Here is a 22,050-nt window from a genome sequence, read left to right as displayed (position 1 = left end):
CAAGGAGTGTCCTTGAATCTTTTCCTGGTTATCTGGAGGATGCCACTGTGAACATTTAATCTTTTGTTCCTTTGAAAAAAATCTTAACATCCCCTTGACTTGCTGACCAGTTTCACCTCAGAATGACATTACACCGCCTCAAAGTGTCAAATATCCAGGCAGACTGATTTTGAATTTCAAAATTGAAGACGTATTTAAATGCTGTGTATTCCTTCTAAATTCAGACCGAATGATGGTTGATTTTCATGGACACAACTTCGATGCGTAGCCGTGGTGAGCAAGGCGTTCTGGCCTTCTCATTACATACACACATACAGAATATGCAAATAAACAGGACGATTACGGAGCTTGAACAACAGTTAACACAGCTACTTCCAAAAGAGGTTGTTATTTCTGTCTCGGTGGGTGGCACACTGCTTTTCACAAAGGTGATATTTGGCACCGTTCCTTCACATCTCTTCAAAATGAATCAGGGGCTGAATGTTATACAAACCAAAACAGATTAGGTGGTTCATTTGGAAGAGTAGCAGAGATTTGAGAAGGACTACAAGCGACAAAAGGTTGAGTTCAAAATTAGAGGCCAATTTCTTTTTGCAGAACAAAATTTTTTAGATGAGTCATGATTTAATCCAGGGTTAAAGTTAATTACTAGTTTTTACTAGATCCACTGATCTAAAAAAAATCTGAATAGTCACAGAAGTGCAAGTTATTACTTGCTCTCAAAAGAATAAAACAAAAATCATGACAGATCTGTAATTAAATGCTAAATGTAAACCAAGAAAAAACAGGGAGAAATGTTCAGCTTTTAGCCTTTTGTGGTTTTGACAACCTAAACGTCCCCACTACAGTGATTCTGAACTAAAATTAATTTTGATGTTCGGTGCAGGAACTGGAGCCGAGGAATTTGAAACATTTCAGAAAGATAAGAAAATGACACAAATGAGAGTTAACAAATGGATCAGCGATTTATTAGTAACAAATTAATTATAACTCCAATACAAAGCACATTGTTATGCAGCATATTTCCCTTTTACGGCAGAACAAAAACTACGGAAATGATGATTCTCATTTGTAACTGTTGTGTGGTGCTGTGAGGTTCGGTTAGTTTGTCTCTGTGAAGTGTTAGACACAGTGTTCTCATCAGCGCCCCTTCTAGATCTCTTATTCTTTTCTGATCTGCGACTGTTATTTTATAGGTCTCTAAACAATCAGCCGTATCAACACATTCCCATTTTTAAAATTAGTTTTCTACACGGTGGTCATTTTTTATTTGTATAATTTTACACCACAAGATGGACAAGATAAGGCAGTCATTTGTCCTGAGTTCCCTGAATGCAGCAGCAACAAAATGTCATATTCTCTGAGGGGAACAAAAGAGGTTATTTAATCCACGTTATATGAAATGATACATATTGACAATCAAATAATTGTTAACGTGTAAAAATGTAAGAATTTTACAAAGGTGAGATTAACACAAACAGGTAGGTCATTAGAGAATGCCCGTAATATCATTACAGCAGAATGAAGTGTTTACAGGAGAGTGAAGGTTTGCTGTATAATTCAAGTACAGTTTTGGGCTGAATTTGCAGGTGTGTTTAAACCTATGCAAGACATTATTTGATGACTATTCAGTTGTGTAATTTGCAGATAATGGATTCATATATTTTGTTGTTTTTTTAGTGTTCAGGCGTTCATGTTCACATATGTGGCTAAAGTCTAGAGAAGAAGTGAGACTTCAGATTTTTGTTTTTTTGGTGGGCCGGAAACCGGAAGGAGGGAGTGTTGTTTGCATGAATCTATACTAAAACGTTATGAGAAAGAGCTCCAGTGTCTGCATCTTCGTTAAGAGTACACTCTACAACACAACGACGCTTACACCTTAACTGTTTTCTGACTGTGCACCAATCTTTGAAAAATGATAGTGACGTAAATGCCCATCTGTTGGAAAAATGGAAACTGATTTATTTATTTATTTACTTATTTTTAACGGTCACTTTGGTGCAGAATATAAACTTCTGATATCTGAATTGCTGGTTTAGTGGTGAGCAGTGTAATCGGTAGGTCCACCACCGTTACTGGACTGTACAGTACACGCAACTGTAAGTACACGTAACAGGAATAAAGACTTTACCAGTCCAGTATGTGCAGATTAGTGTTCAGGAAAGAGGCTGTGATACTTCTGTGCGATGGACTGAGCATGAGCGCTAGAGCATGGCATCAACGGCAGTCGAGCAGGCCCCAGACTCAAGCCCGACAACTCATTCATCAGCTGCTTGTTCACTCCCAGATCAAAGCCTGTCGGTGACAACGAAGCTTTTTCAAATGTAGAAACAGAACAGCTACATAAGGTCTAGTTTGGCGCGAACATTATGACACAACCATCACTCACCGACTTTCGTAGCGTAGCCCAGAAGTTCCTGCATCTTGAACTGGTCATGCAAATTGGACAAATATGTAAACAAAACTGAAACCACATGACAAAGAGAAGCTGCACCAGAGAGACTGGCAGTACCTGTATTGTTCTGGCTTGGCCAAGGTCGCCTTTCTCAAACGCTGATATGAGCTCGTTGACATGACATCCTACATAGTTATATGTGCTGCGGGCAGAGAGATGAATAACATGAATAACACAGAGGCAGAAGCAAGACAAGGCTTTATGCAAATGTTAGATCACACACACTGACCTGCCAACTGCTCCGTGGACTCCCATAGCGAGAGCTGCGAGCAGTTGCTGTGTGAAAGTTTAAGGATATCTATAATTAGGATGGCTCTGTTGCCGAGGTTAGAGCTGCAAATAATCATGTTGATGCTAAAGACTGACCTCGTCCATGCCATACAAGACTGACCAGTGAGGCGGACGGCTGACACACAGGCCCAAGTCCGCCAGGTCACTCCCACTGAACTTCACACCGCTGAAGGACGGAATGAGCTTCTCAATACCTTCGACCACATCGCAGGCTTTCACTGAGGAAACGAAAAGACCATCTTAAGCCCTGTTGAGACCAGGTGGTTTTAGGTGACCAGATCCCAACAAAAAACCCAGGTGAAATAAGCGTGTTCACACCTGACAACATTTTAATGCAATGCAAGGACATGATATAAATTCTGGAACAAGCTGAAACATCTTTCTCATTCGCTGAAAGCATATAGCATATAGTATAGAGTATTTATTTCTGTTTACCACATATGTTAGATATATTAGAAACCAACACAAAGCTCTGAAAACATCTGGAAGCTTCGTGTAGAAATGTCACTGTTGAGCTGTTGCAGCTGTCAAAGAAATATTTGTTGGTAATAAAGGTGATTACTGAGAATATATGTAACTTAACAGTGCACTTTGCATACATCACCATGAACACATCACTTATCAACCAGATGCCAATACGTCTTTTTTTTTTAAACTGAATTTCTACTCGTAATCAATAATTTAATTTGTTAGTTCTTGTTTAGGTTTACTTATTAGTTGGTTAACAACATCTAGAACAAAATGTTCTAAAAGAATGTCTCTGTCAATAAAGAGTCATCACCTACGGGACTTTTTCCTTTTCAGGCGATCAATCAAAATAGCAGTTGTTTGTTTTTCTGAATGAATAAGGCTCCACTTATACAAATATTGTTTAGAATGATCTCATCCCAAATGCGTCATCAATGCACCTCGGGTGTGTTCACACGTCTATTTTAAGCTGGCGACCCACAATCAGACTGCTCAGGGCACACTCAAATAACCAGCTTTTAATGGGGCCTTACATTCACTAAAGACATAAAAAGTCACATGTAAAAAGGCACTGACCAGATAGAGAGGTATCCCCTTTAGTAAATGTTGTGGAACTGCAGACAACCGTTAATATCACTAACCATTAATACCAGTGACTGCTGGAATATGATAGTAGTAGAAGGGTAGAGTCGGTGCAGCTGAAGCCACCTCCGCGAGGAACGTCCTCAAAGCATCTGCAGCAGGGTGACAAGGAAATATTCCATTTTGTGCAGGTTCTCATATTTGAGAATATGGAAATAAGGGAGTTTTCCACAAAAGCACATCACATACGTGCACTGCTTGGCTTGAAAAAGGAGGGAGCAACGACTGCAATCGCATCCACGCCAATCTGCGCTGCATGGCGAGCCTGGAAGCAAGATCAACATAACGTGGAAGAATGACTGAGTTTACATGGTCTTTAGTATCCCGGTTTTGAGGCTTACCCCGGCTTTGAGCATATCCGGGATATGGTGTTTACATGGAACACAGAGAAACCCGGTTATTCATATCCCTGTATACATGATAAATACCAGAAACCCATTTTCTGAGCACTGCATCCTATCTGCGCATGCGTGTGTTACGTCTTTTGTTTACAACAGATTGCGCGGGTGCGAGTGCGAGGTGGAAAACCAGCGTCACGTAGCTTTTTCCGCAACAGACTTGAATATGTCGGCATTTCTGTGTTTTCTGCCATTTAAACACGTAGTTATGTTGAGTTCATTCATTATTTTAAGGCAAAATTCAGTCTCTTCGTCACTCCAAAAGTGAGAAGTTCTCGTTGCCGCCATTGATGAAAACTGTAGCCACCATGGATCAACAATTAATTCTTTGAGTTATCTAGAAACAATATACACTATAACTATACAGGCATGAAGTTAATAGAAACTATAAAATTGCTATAAAAAAAGCTATATTAAGCTTTGTGGGTTTTTGTATTGACACTGTTGCACTTTGCAATTTGGTATTAACGTATATACACTGCCTTGCCAAATAAAAAAGGTCACCCCCAACAAAAAAGTCACACACTAATATTTCGCCTTTAGCTTTGATTACAGCACGCATACACTGTGGCATTGTTTTGATAAGCTGTCACAAGAGCTCAAAGCCTTCTCCAGCACATCCCAAAGATTCTCAATGAAGTTAAGGTCTGGACTCTGTGGTGGCCAGTCCATGTGTGAAAATGATGTCTCATGCTCCCTGAACCGCTCTTTCACAGTTTGAGCCTGATGAATCCTGACATTGTCATCTTGGAATATGCCCATGAACATCAGGGAAGAAAAAAATCCATTTATGTAATAACCTGGTCATTCAGTATATTCAGGTAGTCAGCTGACCTCATTCTTTGGGCACATAATGTTGCTGAACCTAGACCTGAGCAACTGCAGCAACCCCAAATCATAGCACTGCCCCCACAGGCTTGTACAGTAGGCACTAGGCATGATGGGTGCATCACTTCATCTGCCTCTCTTCTTACCCTGATGCACTGGTTCCCTACTATCCTTCCAGTTTTTAATAATGTATTGGACAGTTGTTAACCCAATTTAAGTAGTTTCTACAGTCTTCTTAGATGTTTTCTCTGCTTGATGCATGCCAATGATTTGACCCTTCTCAAACAGACTAACATGTTTTCCACAATCACGGGATGTGTCTTTAGACATGGCTGTCTAAGAAATGAGAAGCTACTCATTGTATCAGTTGGGGTTAAATAACTTGTTGCCAGCTGAAAGATAATCACTCATGCTGTAATTATCCAAGCAGGAGGCACGTACCTATTTGCTTATTAAAATCCAGGTGGCTGGAATGTGTGTCTGTTGTATCATAGAGTTGTATCTAAACCGGAGTTGCTAATGTAAGACTGGTTTGTAACCTTCAGGAAACACACTCTGTGAGGACGTACTTTGTTTAATGTTCTACAAAAAAAAAAAAGGCAATAACTCACCAGCTCTTGGGAATCTTGAAGGCTCATGCAGCCGACGTGCAAAACCACCTGATTCATTCTGTAGAGAAAAATTTTACCGTCACCATGTCTTTCTCTGCATGACAACAAACATGAAGAAAGTCTGTGTGTGTGATGACTTACTTGCCCCGGGCTTTCTTACACCACTCCTCTGCCAGGGTCTTCCTCTCTGCAACGCTGAGAGACATGCTTTCTCCCGTGGTGCCATTCACTGTAAGTAAATGAAGTCCTGTCATATTGTCGAAAGGTGAAGACAAACATCTGACTCCAGTCTAATTCTGACGAGTCAGCCCTCACTCACAAAGCTGAACTAGGCATTACAGTGTGCCCAAGAATGGAATGTGGGGAGGGGGATAAAGACATAGAGCTGACCTAATAATAATAATAATAATAATAATAATAATAATTTATCTTCTTTTGATTGATCCATTCGAGTAAATAAAGGGATATAAAAGGGTGACATTACCTGTATGGCCAAGCTAAATCTACCAGTCACAACTAGGCAGCGAAGCAGAAGAAATTAAATATATAAATAAATAAATGTAAGAAACGTCTGGTAGCCAAAGAGATCCACCACCAAGACTGCTGAGTATGCAATACGTGTCACGACAAAACCTATTTCGTGGTTGATAGCAGTGATGCAGACAACGACAATTAGAGGGGGAGCACAGAGACAAGCAGAATCATCCTCTGTTGAGCAAGTTCTTATAGAAACGTGCATAGGGTGGAAGAATTCACAAAAAGGAGAAGCTTTGCAAGAACTGATGATTCGATGGAAATCCTTAGGTTGAGCGAAATGTAAAAACAGGAATCTGTGCAGAGTCATGAGTGACACACAGGAAATGTAGAGAAAAAGGCAACGTTTCTCTTGCTCCAGGGAAACTTGCGCAGAACAGATTGATATGAACAAGAACTTGAGACAAAACGATATGTTCCTATTTGTTCAGATGAAACTCAAAAAATTAAGTTCAACACAGTGAGTACAAGTTAAAAGTCTAAAGAGCGCAGTTCTTCTTTTACAGGAAAATTCTATTAAGTAAAATGGATACAGACATTTAACAGACCGCGCTGAAAACTGTTTCTGTTATTTAACCTAGCACACTGCTTAAAATGGGTTGTCAAAATAATAGAAACACGCATTGGTACGATACAATTCAACAGTGCTACAAACCACAGCCTCCAAATAAAACAAAACAAAACATGACCTTCATGAAGCACCGATATGTTAGAATGCATTCTTTTTGACTAGTGTAGTGGATTAAATGAGATTTAAAATTTAAATTAGAAGCGTTGATTCAGGTGGGATCAGACAATGAGAAATAGCAAAAAGAAGAATCCATCAGTAAACTTACCAAATACGCTATTTACACCTTGCTTCTCTCTCAAGTAGTCAATATAAGGTCCAATCTCTGATAGGTTGATTTCACTGTTTCGGGAAGATGTGAAAAATATAGGCCTACTCGTGTGGCAAAAACATGACCATACATGCTTGTACTGCAGGAAGAGTGTGAACCTCACAGATTTTTCACATCAGTCCTGACAAATAGACAAAACGATTACCCAAAAGCGACTTACCCTTGGGGGGTGAGTGGAGTGAATGTGGCAGCAACAAGCCCTGTCAGCTTTTTATCTGCAGCAGGAGCCATCATTGACATAACTACCTGATATGAAACAGATAAGTAAGAAAGACTAGTTAGCTCAGAAATAACCTAACGTACATCTGCAAAATAGTTCATCACGTAACCTGCAGGGCGCATGGTATATGTAAACAATTTAAGACACAAACAGGGCGCACAGCGATTTGTTAACGAAAAGTAAATTAAGATGTGCCGTTGAAAACCGATCAAACCGGTAACTCCAGCCTACCTGCACGAGCGTCTGTCCTTCAGCATCAATTAACCTCCCAATTTAATTTTTGGGAGGTAGGCCACTTGCTATAACTTCTTGCCTAGGACACAGGCTGTGTTCGACAGGAACTTGTTGGTATATACAGTGCCATCGAGAGAGAGAGTTGCGACACTCCCATAGACCTCCGTTGTAAAAAATGGCGGCGCTTTTAACCGCCTACTTCCGGATTTGAAAGTCGGATTAGTTCCAAACACTGTCATTTGGGCGTTCGACCTCATTCACTTACATTGTTGCGAGTTGAGTTGTTCCAGAGCTAAGCTGCTGAAATATCGACCTCTTTTGAATTGTCAACTGTCTATATTGTATCAGAGGCCCTTTGCGATGCTTATACTGGTCTTCATTTGTATATGCACAGCGTAATTATTTATATTTTATCTTGGTTGTTTCAATCAATTTTCTAGCATTACCTGCTAGCCTGCTAAGTAGTCAGCGCGACTTCCCCTGCTGTGAAGGAAGTTCGGTAATGAATCGCCACCTTTATAGCAACTTTTATTTAATTGAATTTTGGGATATAGCCTACTAACTTTTCATTATGTGACGTGTTGGCTGTACTTAATTTGTTGAACTCTTCCTGTTCCATGTTCACTTGGCTAGTGTACAATTTGCCCAGCGCTAATTGATGATGCTTGATGAGATGCTGATAGATTGCTATCCCGTATGTCAAGGCATTGTCGTGACTCGTGATTTGAGCGAGGGTTATTTAATTAGGAATGACGGGAATTTTAGGACTGGCGAGTTTGGCGTTGTGGTCCTGGGGGTGTCCACTCATCAGAAGAAGTGAGCTATAGCTTCTAGGCGAATTCTGAACGGACCGCCACGGCAGACCTCTTTGCGTTATCACGAAGGTAGGCTAATAGCTGAATCGGAATTTATAAGCAAAATCACGGGAATCAATAGCCTAATACAGCCCAGTTGTGCTCAAATGAATATCATGAGACGTCTACCATCAGATGAATGATGTGGAAAAATTAAGTTAGAGCCTCTGAAGCCAGTGCTACTACCCATGCGAACATGAACACTAGGCTTTTCTCTCCATGTAGTCTACAACTTATCTAAGTAAGTTTTTCGTTGTCACCCTGCCTCTCCAAATGCAAAACTGACATTAACAAAAATGCAATAATGTAATAACAGCTGAAAAAGTACTTGGGTGTGTGTTTTATTTTATATTTACCGTTCAATAATGCAATCGCTGCTGTCTGTCCCATAGAAGAGCATGACAGCCAGCGCATGTTTTGGAACTAATTGGGTTTACATGAACCACGTGACAGGCATAGCGGCGACATCAAAGAGTGTCGCAACTCTCTCTCTCTATGGTACTGGGTACAGAGAGCCGAAGTCCCGCCCCTCTACTTCCGGGTTATGGGATCTATCTTTCGAAAAAATATGAACGGCAGTCTATGGAGAGATCATAATTATTTTCTGGTCCCGATCGAATTGTGGCATGAATTTCACATATGATGTGTGTGAATTTAAAAGATAATTTTTCACGTCAAGAGATAAATTATTTGACGTAAATAAGCTGAACAACATTAGGTTTTGTATGAGATCGCTTAGTGAACTACATCTCTCGTCTCGTTCGATCGAACAATGTACGTAACTAGAGAAGCTGTCTCCTTGTTGAGCTTTACCGTCTTCTTCCAGGACGATAATATATATATATATATATATACGATATATATATTATATATATGTCATGTGACCCCGCAAAGCTTCATGGGAAATGTGGTTAATGAACACAAAAGCTGATTAAACGAAATAAATCAGGGCGTTCTCTTCTTACAGACTAGAAAATTGCCTTATAACACACACATTGCATTTCTAATCGTTCTGAAAAGTATTTATTGGGCTGAATTTAATTACTTTTTCTGCAGCCGGACAAAACAGTCATGCTGCCTTGACGTTTCGTCAGGATATTTTAGAATCAGAATCAAAATCAGCTTTATTGGCCAAGTATGTGTGCATATACAGGGAATTTGACTCCGGTATTATGGCGCTATGAACTCAGAAGGTGCCAAACTGTGATGATGGAATAATAACCATATTCTTGAAATGTGTATTTGAATACTGTCTTTCTACAGGCGGTTGGAATATGAGTGATGCCAAGCAAAAGCTACTTATGATCTTAAAATCTATTTCCTGAATAATATGGGGTTTACCTGCTTTATAATATGTGGTATACGGAGAGACAGTAAACTATTAAAGAGGATGATTCACTTCCATAATTGTAAATCCAAGCGCTTCGGCGAAAACAACTTTTTTTCCGAACTTTTGTGAGCGACACTGAAAGGCAACACTAGGAGACGTTGACGACAGGAAAGTTGAGGCCATATTAAACGTGGTTCCTGAGATTTGTCTTTCAGGCAACTCTTCCGCCTAGTCGTTCGACAGAACACAAAATGTAGTGTGTAAGCAGACATAATAACCATTAAACGGCATGTTGAGCTTTGGTTTTTCACATGAAGGTCTACAGACAGTGTTACGGACATGGTTAGATTTTAGTCTTTAAATGTCAGTAATTTAGATTCAGTTTAGTTCCCAGCCTGAGAAAATGTGCTTCCTGAGAAGCTTTACTCAGGGAAAAGCACCCACCCTACCAGGAAGCGGATGTTGTGTTGACGTTCGCATTGCAACGGCATCCGGTTTGTAAGGCAGCTAGCTCAACGTAACAGCAACATACGGTGACTTTATCAACTTAATAACCAAAAGGATAGAAGAGATATCACAGTCAGATTCGCTGCTTAACAATGGAGAAGGGTTTTCTCAGTTTGTCTTGTATCCCTGGTCTGCCCGTCGCCAATAGCCTGGCTAGTTAGCACAGCAGGCTAACTGGCTAATTAAACCCTGACAAATGCTCGGCTTTTCGTTTGACTAGCTGACGAAAGTAACCTGTCAGGAGGAAGAAATAATTAACTCATATCTTGAAAGGTAGACACGCCAGAGAGATAGCAGGAGCTGGAATGGTCCGGAGCCAAGACGTCTTGGTTTGCGTTGTTCTTTAAAGTGCTGTTGTAGCTCGTTTTAAGTAAGAAGGACTTTAAACACAAATAAGACAAGGACTTTTAACTCGGCGTTGCTTGATTTGGTTTAACGGTGAGTCGTAAAGATAATCGTCGCATTTTATACTTGAAAAGTCTTCTCGATCTTTGTTTGGTGAAGAGGACAAGTGGAAACTGCGTTTTTACTTTCATGTTTAGCTTTCTGGATTAATTTGCCTCGGTGTTGTATTTTTTATTTTTATTTTATTATTATTTTTTAAAAAAAAGCCAGGTTTAAATGTATCGTCAGTGTTTCACATGCCAACGTGTCTTATGTCCTGGATGCAGTGGTTCCAGGTGACAGCTTGGAAAAGTAAACAGGTGTGACACACCAACCTGCTTACTGGAGCAGGAGCAAGTTTGCACTACAGTTAATTCCTGGTACTTGTTTGCACTTGGAGTACACCTAGAGATCTGGGTACTTGAAATAACAACATTCCTGTAGACATACAAACATACAGATCCTACATCTTACGGATATACGGATAACGCGCACAATCTACATAGTCACTGGTTGAAAGTCAGATGTAGCTTAAGTGGCCAAAATTGAGGAACAAACTAGGATTGGAACCGTTGGATTATTGGCAGATACCTCACAGACGAAGCCTTAAAAGGTGATCAGACATGATACCAGGAGTAAGAGTGGATGGGATCATGTAAGTTAGTGTTGTTTGGTTAGGGCAGTGGTAATGACTACATATTTACGCAGTGCCTGACTGAGTACTGAGCTGTAGTTGTATATCTGTTGCTTCGATCTTGCCTACGCACAACAATGCCGTCAGTACTGTTCTTATGGACGCTTTTCGGAGCATTGTGCGGCCTCGGGCAGGCCATGTCACGGGAGGAGAAGCTCAGGTTGAGGTGAGTTGAAGACAAACACTTAGAACATAATCTGAGAAAAGCATTTTTTTATTTGGCCCTGAAAAGATGATGTGCTGATTTATGACCGCTCTCTGCTTTCATCGAAGGAACCAAGTGGTTGAGATGTTTGACCATGCATATCAGAATTACATGGTAAGTTGTCCGTCTACGCTGGATGCTTTACATGGTAGTTTATAGCTTAAAAAAAATTAAAAGCTGGCCTTTGTGTGGCTCTCCTGGTATTTAAATCTGTTTCAGGAAAGTTGAGCTGGTTATTACTCATCATATTACTTTGAATTTTGTCATGTTTTTCTTGGTAATGTTTAATTATGAAAATTTCCTCGACAAAATATATATTAACAGACCGGCTTGCTTGTTTCAGTGTTAGATTAACTCATATGTGATTTTAAGTTTGCAGGAAATTGCTTCTATTGAGGCAGCGTTTTATGGAACAGACAAACAAAGTAAGCACGGTGTCAACGTTGTGTTTGTTTTTCAGGACCATGCGTACCCAGCAGATGAGCTGATGCCTCTAACGTGCAGAGGAAGAGTACGTGGCCTCGAACCCAGTCGAGGGGACATAGATGATGCACTTGGCAAGTGAGTACCATGCAGTCTTGAGATCTAATGCATTAATGGGGAGATAATAACAGAGGTTTACATCCTTTTTACTAGTTTCCTTTGAGGGGAAAAGCAAAACACGTATATATAAAAAGCAAAAAAAAAATAGAACAGTTTACCAGCCAAATATTTTCTAAGAGCCCTTCTGTATTTGTGTTCTTCTTGGAGCTCAGACTTCTATTTTGGCCCAAGATTATTGAATAATTTATAAGTCAACCAACAGTAACACTTTAAGATTTGTACTTCAGCTGCAGTGTACACATTTCTAAACAGCAGTACTGTGCTCATTTCTCTTGATTCGTGTTAGAACTCTGGCAGCAGCGAGCCAAAATTATCTAATGGTCTTTTTCGGGGGACCAGACAAACGAGCCTTACAATAATGCACCGTGCTGGAGATGAAAGAGTGAATGAGTTTCTCCAAATCTTGTTCGGAATGAAACGAAGTCTTGCTATTGGTTTCATTTCGTGTTAATTGCTGCCTGCAATCTAAGCTTGAAGTTTAATTCTTTTCTTTTTGCCAAGTAGGAATTAGCAGTGTAAATATTAGTTCTGGGAAAATAAGCCGCCTGCTGAACAGTACTGTCTCTGTCTGTTAGGTTTTCTCTGACCCTCATAGACACTTTGGATACTTTGGTGGTGAGTACCGGTTTTGTGTGATTAATGAAACTTAGCGAAGTTTTTACTGGAGCATTTCACTTTTAAACTGTGAACGGTTATGACTAAGCCTGATTTTATGGTTATGCGCTGTTTCTCTCTGCTCAGCTTTTAAATAAGACGACAGAATTTGAGGCTGCAGTGAGGCGAGTCCTCTCAGATGTGAAGCTGGACAATGACATCGTAGTGTCGGTCTTCGAAACCAACATTCGAGTCCTTGGGTGAGTTCGGACTCAACTTTGTAGTTCAGTACAACATTTTGCTGACGTACAGTAAACTCAACAGCGTAGGTCCAGATGAACATTAGACGGAGGACTGTACACGTGGTTGTTGTGTGTGTTTAACAGAGGTCTGCTGGGAGGGCACTCCATGGCTGTGATGCTGAAGGAGGGAGGCCAACACATGCAGTGGTATCAGGATGAGCTCCTGCATATGGCCAAAGACATTGGACTCCGACTGCTGCCGGCTTTCAACACCAGCAGCGGCCTGCCTTATCCCAGGGTGAGGAAGATACTCACAGGCAGTAATGCATACACTACAGCCTCCTAATGTTGGCATTTTAAATGATTTTGTTGTATAGTCTAAAGAAGTGTATTTGTGTTATATCTCACTAAAAGTTTAGCTTAAGGAGTATAAAAATGCTGTTGTTCTGATTGGAGGATAATTACTAGTTGCCTACCATTCTTTCACTGAAGGCACTGTGTATGAGGAAAAAGATATTAAACATATTTGATTGTTTTTTTTTTACTACAAAAGAAACGCTTGCTTCCAGGGCTGCAAATGACAAACTGGTATCTCCATTTGCATGGAGCGTTCTCCCAGATTATGACTACAGATTTCCATTTTCTGCTTCAAGACTCTCCCCGCAGCTGTCACAGCTGTTAGATGTTTTTGCGGCTGACTTGTTTCCAAATCTCCTTTCTAGCCAAATGTGACGTTCAAGCTGTTAAATTTTGTAATGTTTTTTTTAATGTGTGTGTGTGTGTCATCGACAGGTGAACTTGAAATACGGTGTCAGGGGTCCTGAGACCAGAACGGGCACAGAAACTGACACCTGTACAGCGTGCGCAGGAACCATCATCCTGGAGTTTGCTGCCTTAAGTCGCTTCACTGGGGACCCTGTGTTTGAGGTGACACATTATCATCATATAATCCTCCCATGCCGACATTGGTATTCAGTATTCAGTGTTTTTTCCTTGTTCATTTCTTTACCGTGCTCATAAAGAGATGGTGATAATGGTGATGATTCATCTTGGTCAGCTATCTCCTTAAAAACAAACAATATCTTGTCAATGGAATTCCATTTTAATTATAGAAACCACAACAGACATACAGACAGTGCATTGACATTATTTCTCTGATATGAGTTTACCACCAGCTCGTGTTAAAACTAGGGGTGGGACTTTAACACGTTAATTACGATTAATTAATTACAAAATAATTAACGCGTTAAAAAAATTTAACGCATTTAATCGCAGTTTGCATTCCAAACAATGCGGAACTTTTGTCAGTGCACGATTTCTTGGTACACCAATTACACTGTTACACACGTCAGAGCTTGAAAGTACGTTGCTAAGACTGATGGAAGGCAAATTTTATTTAAAAAAGCTACCTGATGGAAGCCTTGATGGAAGCGGGGTTTTGTGCAAATTGTGCAAAAAAAGAGTTTGCATATCACCGAAGCACTTCAACCCTACGGTACCATCTAAGTGCAAAGCATGTTGCAGTGAGCACAGAAAACGTCGGAGCTGTTAGCGCTAGCAGTCCCGGTCCGAGTACGGACAATACGCACCGGCGACCCAAACATTCATTTATTTAATTTTTTTAACCACTTAAAGTCAATACTGTTCTGAAAAACTACTTAAAGTACTTACAGTAGCACGTTCAGTTTTGGCCAGGGATATTTTCTTTCTTTTTCTACTGTTTTGAATTGGAATGACATTAAATGCATTTTTCCGGACTTTAAAAGAGCTTGAGTTTACAATATTAATGTGTGTGTGTCTATTATTTGATTCTGTCGTCCACAAAAATTCATTTAAATGAAAAGATGTTGCTTTTTGGGGCAAATATTGTTATACGATTTAAATGTGATTAATCGAGATTAATTAATTACAAAGGCTCTAATTAATTAGATCAATTTTTTTTAATCAGTCCCAACCCTTGTTAAAACACGAATCCGTGCAATTTTTTTGTCTTCTTTTTGTGCCTTTGTTAGTTGATGCGGGGATTTTTGCACTTGCAAATTTGAAAAATTAGTTTTTAAGATGAGTTTTTTCATAGCAGACAATTTGACCGGTTAGAAGACATGACATTCACCACATGCACAAAACCAGGACCCTGGCCCTGTTACTGCTAAATGTGTTTCAGCCATTGCCCAACCTGCCCAAACTGTGAATAGTAAAATAAAGTAGTAAAGTGTAAAATAAGCTAGAACAGGACATTTTTTTGAGCTTGTCAAATAAGGCATTTTATTAATGTGGATATAATGAAGGATTGTGGGGAAAAAAAAAACATTGATATTTTTCCTTGCTCTTTTCTTTTGCCTTGGGCTGGTTCATTTCCTGGCAGCAGCAGACTGCTGAACAAGCACTGAGTCAATCACTGTAATCATTCAAACAGTCAAGAGCTACTGCTGATTGATTTTTACTTTTTTTTTTTTTTTAAATCAATAACGCTCTCTTCTTCACACACACTCGCACTCGCAGGCTCATGCCCGGAGAGCCATGGACTTTCTGTGGGAGAAGAGACAGAGAAACAGCAATCTGGTGGGAACCACTATCAACATCCATTCTGGAGAGTGGGTCAGAAGAGGTGAGGGAGCAGGGACAAAGAGGACATGGTGGTGAAGTTGTAGTTGAGAGGGCAGCAGAGGGAGTTAAACATTGAAGAGATGACTGGATGAGGCTGGGACAATAATTGTTATAGGAGGAAGTCAATTTGAAATGTGACAGGAGTGCTGTCTTTCTGTTTGTGTGAGACAAGATTCAGTTGTATGGGGGTCAAATGAGTACAATCAGGACACTTGTTTGCCCTCTGGTTGCACTTCTTGTCTTATAAAGTGATGCATTATTTTGTTTGTTTCCAGACAGCGGAGTAGGAGCAGGAATTGATTCGTACTATGAATACTTGCTAAAGGCCTACGTCCTCCTGGGAGATGACCTGTTTCTGCAGCGCTTCAATATTGTGAGGACGCACACACACATGCACAGTCAGACACACACTTGCTGGAGTAACCCGATGCCTGCTTTTCTGCATTATAGCATTCGTCTCAACAGCAACACCCTATATAATACTGTGAAGCAGCATTATAATTTAATATTTAATTTATAGTTTGTGTACTTAAATTTAGTTCTTCTCACCTCACTAATTATTTTTTAAATGTGCTTCCTACCGTTAGCGGTGGAACATAAACATACAACTTTAAGCTAAAGTGCAATTTCAAGATATTTTTCTTTCTCTTGTGTTGCAATGTAAAAATTGAAATTGAGTTTATTATGTTGTGTTTGACCCACACTTACCGTAAGACAGTTACATCCTCAATATGTCCTCTTGGTTTGTCCCATTTAGCACTATGCATCTATTATGAAGTACATTAGTCAACCTCCTCTGCTGCTGGATGTCCACATCCACAAACCTCTTCTTCCTGCTCGCACCTGGATGGACTCTTTGCTGGCGTTCTTCCCGGGACTGCAGGTCAGATTAAATCATGTGAACTGAAGCATTAAATGTGTAAATGTCTCTTTATAGAGCCATTTCAATAACTTGACGCAAATTATTCATTTTCCCAGGTGCTGAAGGGAGATATCCGCCCTGCCATCGAGACTCATGAGATGTTGTACCAAGTTACCAAAAAACACAACTTTCTCCCAGAGGTAATCTGTCAAACTGCATCCATGTTTGAATACTACATCTTGAGCTTTAACTGCAGCACGAAAAAATGACTCGGTGTCATTTTACCATGGCATCAGATGACCTCATATGGCTTGTGTCACCAACTAGAACTCTTTGAAAACGGCCAAGCTTGAATTTCATGCAACACGGCTGCGTTGTGTCTTCAACGCTCCGTTCTAATTACATCCCTTGTATTGTGTGTGCTGACCCCTTTGTCCTTCCCCTTCCTTCCCCAGGCATTCACTACTGATTTCAGGGTACACTGGGCCCAACATCCCCTGAGGCCTGAGTTTGCAGAGAGCACCTATTTCCTTTACAAGGTAATTTATCAAGTAGCCTGACATGATGCAGATCTTTTCTTTTCGCTTGCTCAGTACAGATCTCAATGTCTATTATAAGTGTGCAGTAGTTTACATTAAAAGATGTTAACTTGCCATCATGTTTCTGACGTTTGACATCACCAGAATTGATTCAGTTTGTCAGAAACACCGTCTGCGTTTCTGCAATAATTATACTCTACGACATGGAGATCAGAAATAATAAGGCAAATCATTGAGATTACATCTTTGTGTCTGACTGACATCACTTGAGCCTTCTTCATGGTAGACGTCCTTTGTTTTGATCACACTACCGTTCTCTCGCTCTCCCAGGCCACAGGAGACCCTTACTACCTGGAGGCAGGTCGCACCATCCTGGACAACCTCAACCGCTTTGCTCGTGTTCCCTGCGGCTTTGCTGCAATGAAGGATGTACGCACCGGGAGCCACGAGGACAGGTCAGGATAAAAGACTCAGTATTATATGTAGAATGAATGAATATGACTGCCTGCAGCTGGATACATTTATACATGCTTTACACACACTTTAATTTACATACCATGAGATAGTGATGTGAATATTAAATAGATTTCTTACCATCACTGGATCTTTGGCTGCATTGTAGCTGGGTACAATCAGTGCTAAAATTCATAAAGACAAGTTAAATATTTAAGACTAACAGAACTGATAAATGTAGTCTATATCACGTGATATATTTTATTACGCACATTCCTCAAAAATGGATTTGTGGATGACATTTAAAAGAAGGAAATTCTAAAAGTTGACTGGTGTTAAATTGACTTGTACAGAGGAGAATTTGGGCCACTGTAAAATATTTTGGTGGTTATGACATTTCTTTTGGAATTTCAACTTTAATCTTACAATTCTGAGAATAATTAATTAATTCAGAGATTAAAGTGAGAATTCTAAGAAGAAAGGCAGAATTCTGACATTCAGAATTCTGAGATTAAAGTGAAAATCCAGAATTCTGGGAATAATATCAGAATTCTGTGTCAAAGTATACTATGGAATATTAGTTTATAGTATAGTCTGGAATGATTTTCATAGTCTAGTATCTAATGTTAGGTCATAGTATAGAATGGAATGTTGGGTCATAGAATAGAATGGAATATTATATCACAGAATAGTATTCTGTGATATATCATAGTATAGTATGGAATGTTACAATTCACTGTCATGTCTTATTAGTGAGCCCAGTGCTTTAACTCCTAACCAGTCAACTTGTCTGCTATGAAAACTTTTCAAGCAAGTTCAAAAATACCAGCATCGACTAACAAAGGCACAAAAAGAAGACACAAATTACAAGGCTTCCTATTTTAACACAGCAATTTCTGATGGTAAGGTACCAGAGAAATAATGTCAAAGCAGTCTGTTGTGGTTTCCGTAATTAAAGTGGAATTCCATTGGTAAGATATTGTTGTTTCTTGAGATGGCTCACCAAGATGCAGATTTATCATGAGCTATTCATGAGCAGGATAAAGAAATGAACAAGGACAAATCACTGAATACATGCGATCCGTGGTTTCATGAAAACATGTCTCCAAAACCTTTTGGACCTGGCATTCATGTGGCTGTTACTTAGACATGTACCATCCACCTAGATCAGATCAGGGACCACCACCCAATAGCAATGACACTAGTCAAATATTCTAGTCCGATTTCTAAGAATATAGCCAGAAATCAGACAATAAATTCAGAATTCTAAGAATAAAGTAAGTAAAACGTTTTTACAGTGACCCTAATCCTCTTCTTTAGATCTGTTATTAAGAATTATTTTTAAAAATAGAAGAACATATTGTGGTGATGGAAATTTAATTTCATGCAATCACTCAATCTCACATAAAATGTACACAGAACATCAAACAACGGATCAAAAAGCCCAAAACAGAACCGAAGAATTCACGTTGACGGCCCAGTGCTCCATATTTCACACGTCTTATCTTTCCTTTCCAGGATGGACTCGTTCTTCCTCGCTGAGATGTTTAAATATCTGTTCCTGCTGTTCGCTGAAGCGGAAGACCTGCCATTTGACGTAGAGGACTATGTGTTCACAACGGAAGCCCACCTGTTGCCACTGTCCCTCTCCACAGCACCTCACTCCTCGTCTGTTCCCACAAACAGAACGGTAAGTAAATTCAGAATGGTGAAAGTTTTTATGCATTTCATTTCATAACAACACCTCTGATGTACTCCTACTGCTTCAGTCAGAAGAGGAGCTGGACGACTCGAACTTCGACTGGACGTGTCCCAACACTCGCCTCCTGTTTCCGGACCCTGCCTTCCCTCGCAACCTGAGAGAACCAATCCGTAGTGTGGTTGACAAGAGCTGTCCCCGACCTGCCCCTTACAGGTTTGTGTGCAGACGGGTCTAACCAGGTTATAGGCATGCACTGTTTCATGTGTTTTGTGTAACTGCTGTACTGTATATTATTAGCATAACTTGTTGCTGTTCTTGTTCTTCCTCTACTTCATTTTAGAGAACCTGGTATGGGGCGTCCTCCCTTGCGGGCTCAGGATTTTATGGCAAACAACCTGGAGCATCTGGAGCTGCTGAGAAGGATGGGAGTCAGTCTCATCCACTTGAAAGATGGCAGGGTGCAGCTGGTTCAGCATGCTACACAGGTAAACAGTCTAGCAAGCAAGGATACACAACACACAACTGGCACGATGCTGGTGCCATTATATTGTCAAACTGACAGACTGGACTTACTGGTTTTAAAATGCTTTATCCTGTCCTCTCCTCTCACACTTTTCTCTCACCTACACATAGGCGGTGAGTGCCGTAGCAGCAGAGGACGGCGTGCGTTTCATGCAAGAGATGATGGAGCTGTCCAGCCAGCAGCAGAAAGAGCAGCTTCCTCCCAGGGCCATTCAGATCGTTTCTCACCCTTTCTTCGGCAGGGTTGTGCTGACTGCAGGCCCAGCGCAGTTTGGCACAGACCTGTCTAAAAGTTCCACCGGGGTGAGTGGGTTTTGTAGCTTTGCCAAGATTCCAAGTTACAAACGGTTGCATAACTCTCCTCCTGTTTTTCTTTCCTAAGAGAGACGCTCAGTTTTCCCCGTTACTCTGAGAGGGAGCTTCCTCTCCAGGAATATTTTGTGAAGGATACATGGAAAGATGTGTGCCGCGAGGATCAGCTGTAAAACAATTCTGCCCTTTCCGTCCTGCGTGCAGGTACGAGGCTTTGTCACAGTGGCTGAACCCTACAGTGGCTGTACTGAGATCACCAATGCCGAGTACATCCAGGGCCGCATCGCTCTGCTGCAGAGGGGTCAGTGCATGTTTGCGGAGAAGGCCCGGCACATCCAGAAGGCTGGCGCCATTGGAGGCATAGTCATTGGTGAGTGCAAGCGGCGCATGACACAAAAACGGAAGATGACTACTCACTGACTAGATTAGTGCTCGATAACTGGATTATCTTGAAGACGGCCAGTCCGGTAGGGAAAAAATAGACGAGAACTTTTGTGAGATTATTAATCATAGTAATAATCTTCATGCATTCCCTCTCCCGTTGTAGTTCTGGAACAATAATAATAAAACAGACAACACACAGTCAATTACTGTGATTTATTTCCAAATAATATTTCATATTCGTCTTTGATGTCTCTAATACAACATAAAACTCTGAATAACAGGAGTCTGTGCAAATCTGTGACATTTTTCCACTAATTTATCAAATCCCTCGTCCTTTTCCTTCCAGACGATAACGAGGGCAGCAGCAGCGACACGGCTCCTCTGTTTCAGATGGCCGGCGACGGCCGCAGCACCGATGACATCACCTTGCCCCTCCTCTTCCTGTTCCACAAGGAGGGCAACATCCTTTTGGAGGCGCTGAAGGAATACAGAGAGGTGGAGGTGCTGCTGAGCGACAAAGCCAGAGACAGAGGTGTGACATTATTTCCTCATGTTCCCTCCCTGACGCTTGAAGCTCTTTTCTTTCTCCACTTATCTCTCTTGATAAGATTGATCGCATCTCTATAGTTATATCTCTCCTGTGGCTGAACCTCATTATGTGCTCGGCTTCATAAAATAAAGATGAGGTGAAGGGACTCAGGCATTCTTTGAAGGCTCAGAGCTTGTGACTCATTGCAAAGCCACCCACCAGCTCGTGGTTATAATGGGAGCATGGTCGAGGTTTACACCCTTATCACTGCTGCATCCTCCACTGTTTCTCCTCTTTTTCCTCACTTGCCAAATCCCTCTATTCCCGGTAACTGTACCTTTATCTCCTTTCTTTCCTGGTTTCCCTTCTTTTTTCACAACCCCCTTCCCTTTGGATGCGCAGCTGCCATATTCAAAGGTAAACCTCTTCCTGGAAGCCTGATTGAGGGCAGTAAGTATTCTCTTCTTTTTCTTCTTTCTTTTCATCCCTTCCCTTGTCGTAATCCCCTCCTGGTAGTAATGCTTGTATCCGTGTCTCTCTTGCATTCTACCTTCTAACCACAGGATTCTGCTTGAGTGTGATAGAAAAGCTTAGTGCAGTCATGGTGCTGAGTCTACTTTGCTGTTTCCCCCCTGAGGAGCCTAGGGCATTAAAGCTCTTTGTGTCTTTAGTCGCTGGGGCAAACCAATAGTTAAGTAGCAAGGCTGGACAGTGTAGGGTTAGTTCACACTTGCAAATTTCCACCCCAGCCAGGTGCTGCAGGGGATCTGAGAATCTGATCTGCACTTTTCTTTCCACCTCTTAAACCACACATCCTTTGATTAATAGCCAGTCTGTGTCAACCCAAAGCCACCACGACACCATAATGGCTAGGTACCCTGTGCCCATCTGCACCTGAACTATGCAAGCCTTGAAGTCACAGGTTGCTGTTGTCGTTGCAGCAGTCCTGGGTGTATTCAGTCTGCTGCACTAGTGCAGTGTCTGCTGTCACAGGCATGTTGGCATTAGTCACTGGTCTGTGACAACATTCTAGAATCGTCGCCTGTTAGAGGTAAATGCAGATGATGTCACACTCTTATCTGAATGTGATGTCATGCTTTGAAGATGTTGCCCAGCAACAGGGGCGTCTTATGCTGTGTTCACACAC

General features: G+C 40.9%; 2 protein-coding genes across 4 annotated transcripts; one reads left to right on the top strand and one right to left on the bottom strand.

Annotated features, from left to right (window-relative positions):
* Positions 1 to 940: 940 nt before the first annotated feature.
* On the bottom strand, positions 941 to 8,814 carry npl (N-acetylneuraminate pyruvate lyase (dihydrodipicolinate synthase)). 3 transcript variants are annotated; one of them, XM_084547990.1, is made up of 12 exons: positions 8,791 to 8,814; positions 7,287 to 7,372; positions 7,064 to 7,137; positions 5,835 to 5,922; positions 5,694 to 5,751; positions 4,046 to 4,121; positions 3,856 to 3,948; positions 2,822 to 2,964; positions 2,685 to 2,731; positions 2,513 to 2,597; positions 2,390 to 2,429; positions 941 to 2,295 (listed from the first exon to the last, which is right to left on the bottom strand). In XM_084547990.1, the coding sequence occupies exons 2-12, from the start codon at positions 7,364 to 7,366 to the stop codon at positions 2,150 to 2,152; spliced, it is 930 nt and encodes a 309-aa protein (XP_084404116.1). In that variant the 5' UTR covers positions 7,367 to 7,372; positions 8,791 to 8,814; the 3' UTR covers positions 941 to 2,149. The 3 variants fall into 3 exon arrangements, with proteins under 3 accessions (XP_084404116.1, XP_084404115.1, XP_084404117.1); XM_084547989.1 differs by lacking the exon at positions 8,791 to 8,814 and adding an exon at positions 7,578 to 8,118; XM_084547991.1 differs by lacking the exons at positions 7,064 to 7,137; positions 8,791 to 8,814 and adding an exon at positions 7,578 to 8,116.
* Positions 8,815 to 9,918: 1,104 nt separating this feature from the next.
* edem3 (ER degradation enhancer, mannosidase alpha-like 3) lies at positions 9,919 to 21,018 on the top strand. The gene is made up of 19 exons (XM_084547843.1): positions 9,919 to 11,515; positions 11,623 to 11,668; positions 12,015 to 12,115; positions 12,733 to 12,772; positions 12,899 to 13,011; positions 13,138 to 13,291; positions 13,786 to 13,920; positions 15,496 to 15,601; positions 15,876 to 15,973; positions 16,358 to 16,483; positions 16,579 to 16,662; positions 16,918 to 17,001; positions 17,332 to 17,456; positions 18,973 to 19,144; positions 19,224 to 19,369; positions 19,497 to 19,641; positions 19,790 to 19,981; positions 20,195 to 20,360; positions 20,721 to 21,018. Exons 1-19 carry the CDS (start codon positions 11,427 to 11,429, stop codon positions 20,999 to 21,001), a joined length of 2,403 nt encoding a protein of 800 aa, XP_084403969.1. The 5' UTR covers positions 9,919 to 11,426; the 3' UTR covers positions 21,002 to 21,018.
* Positions 21,019 to 22,050: the final 1,032 nt, after the last annotated feature.

This window comes from Chelon labrosus (genome assembly GCF_963514085.1).
Source record: "Chelon labrosus genome assembly, chromosome: 7".
In the NCBI taxonomy this organism is placed as follows: domain Eukaryota; kingdom Metazoa; phylum Chordata; class Actinopteri; order Mugiliformes; family Mugilidae; genus Chelon; species Chelon labrosus.
The sequence above is the reverse complement of the archived record's forward strand: the minus strand, read 5'-3'. Positions and strand labels throughout refer to the sequence as shown.

Excerpts from the sequence above, each read along its gene's own strand:
- edem3 (XM_084547843.1), top strand. The coding sequence starts at position 11,427 with ATGCCGTCAGTACTGTTCTTATGGACGCTTTTCGGAGCATTGTGCGGC. Across the intron at positions 12,116-12,732 it reads ATAGATGATGCACTTGGCAA|GTTTTCTCTGACCCTCATAG; the intron begins GTGAGTACCATG and ends TCTGTCTGTTAG. Across the intron at positions 19,145-19,223 it reads CTGTTCCCACAAACAGAACG|TCAGAAGAGGAGCTGGACGA; the intron begins GTAAGTAAATTC and ends CTACTGCTTCAG.
- npl (XM_084547990.1), bottom strand. The coding sequence starts at position 7,366 with ATGTCAATGATGGCTCCTGCTGCAGATAAAAAGCTGACAGGGCTTGTT. Across the intron at positions 4,122-5,693 it reads TTCAAGATTCCCAAGAGCTG|GCTCGCCATGCAGCGCAGAT; the intron begins GTGAGTTATTGC and ends TCTTGCTTCCAG. Across the intron at positions 2,598-2,684 it reads GTCCACGGAGCAGTTGGCAG|CACATATAACTATGTAGGAT; the intron begins GTCAGTGTGTGT and ends CTCTGCCCGCAG.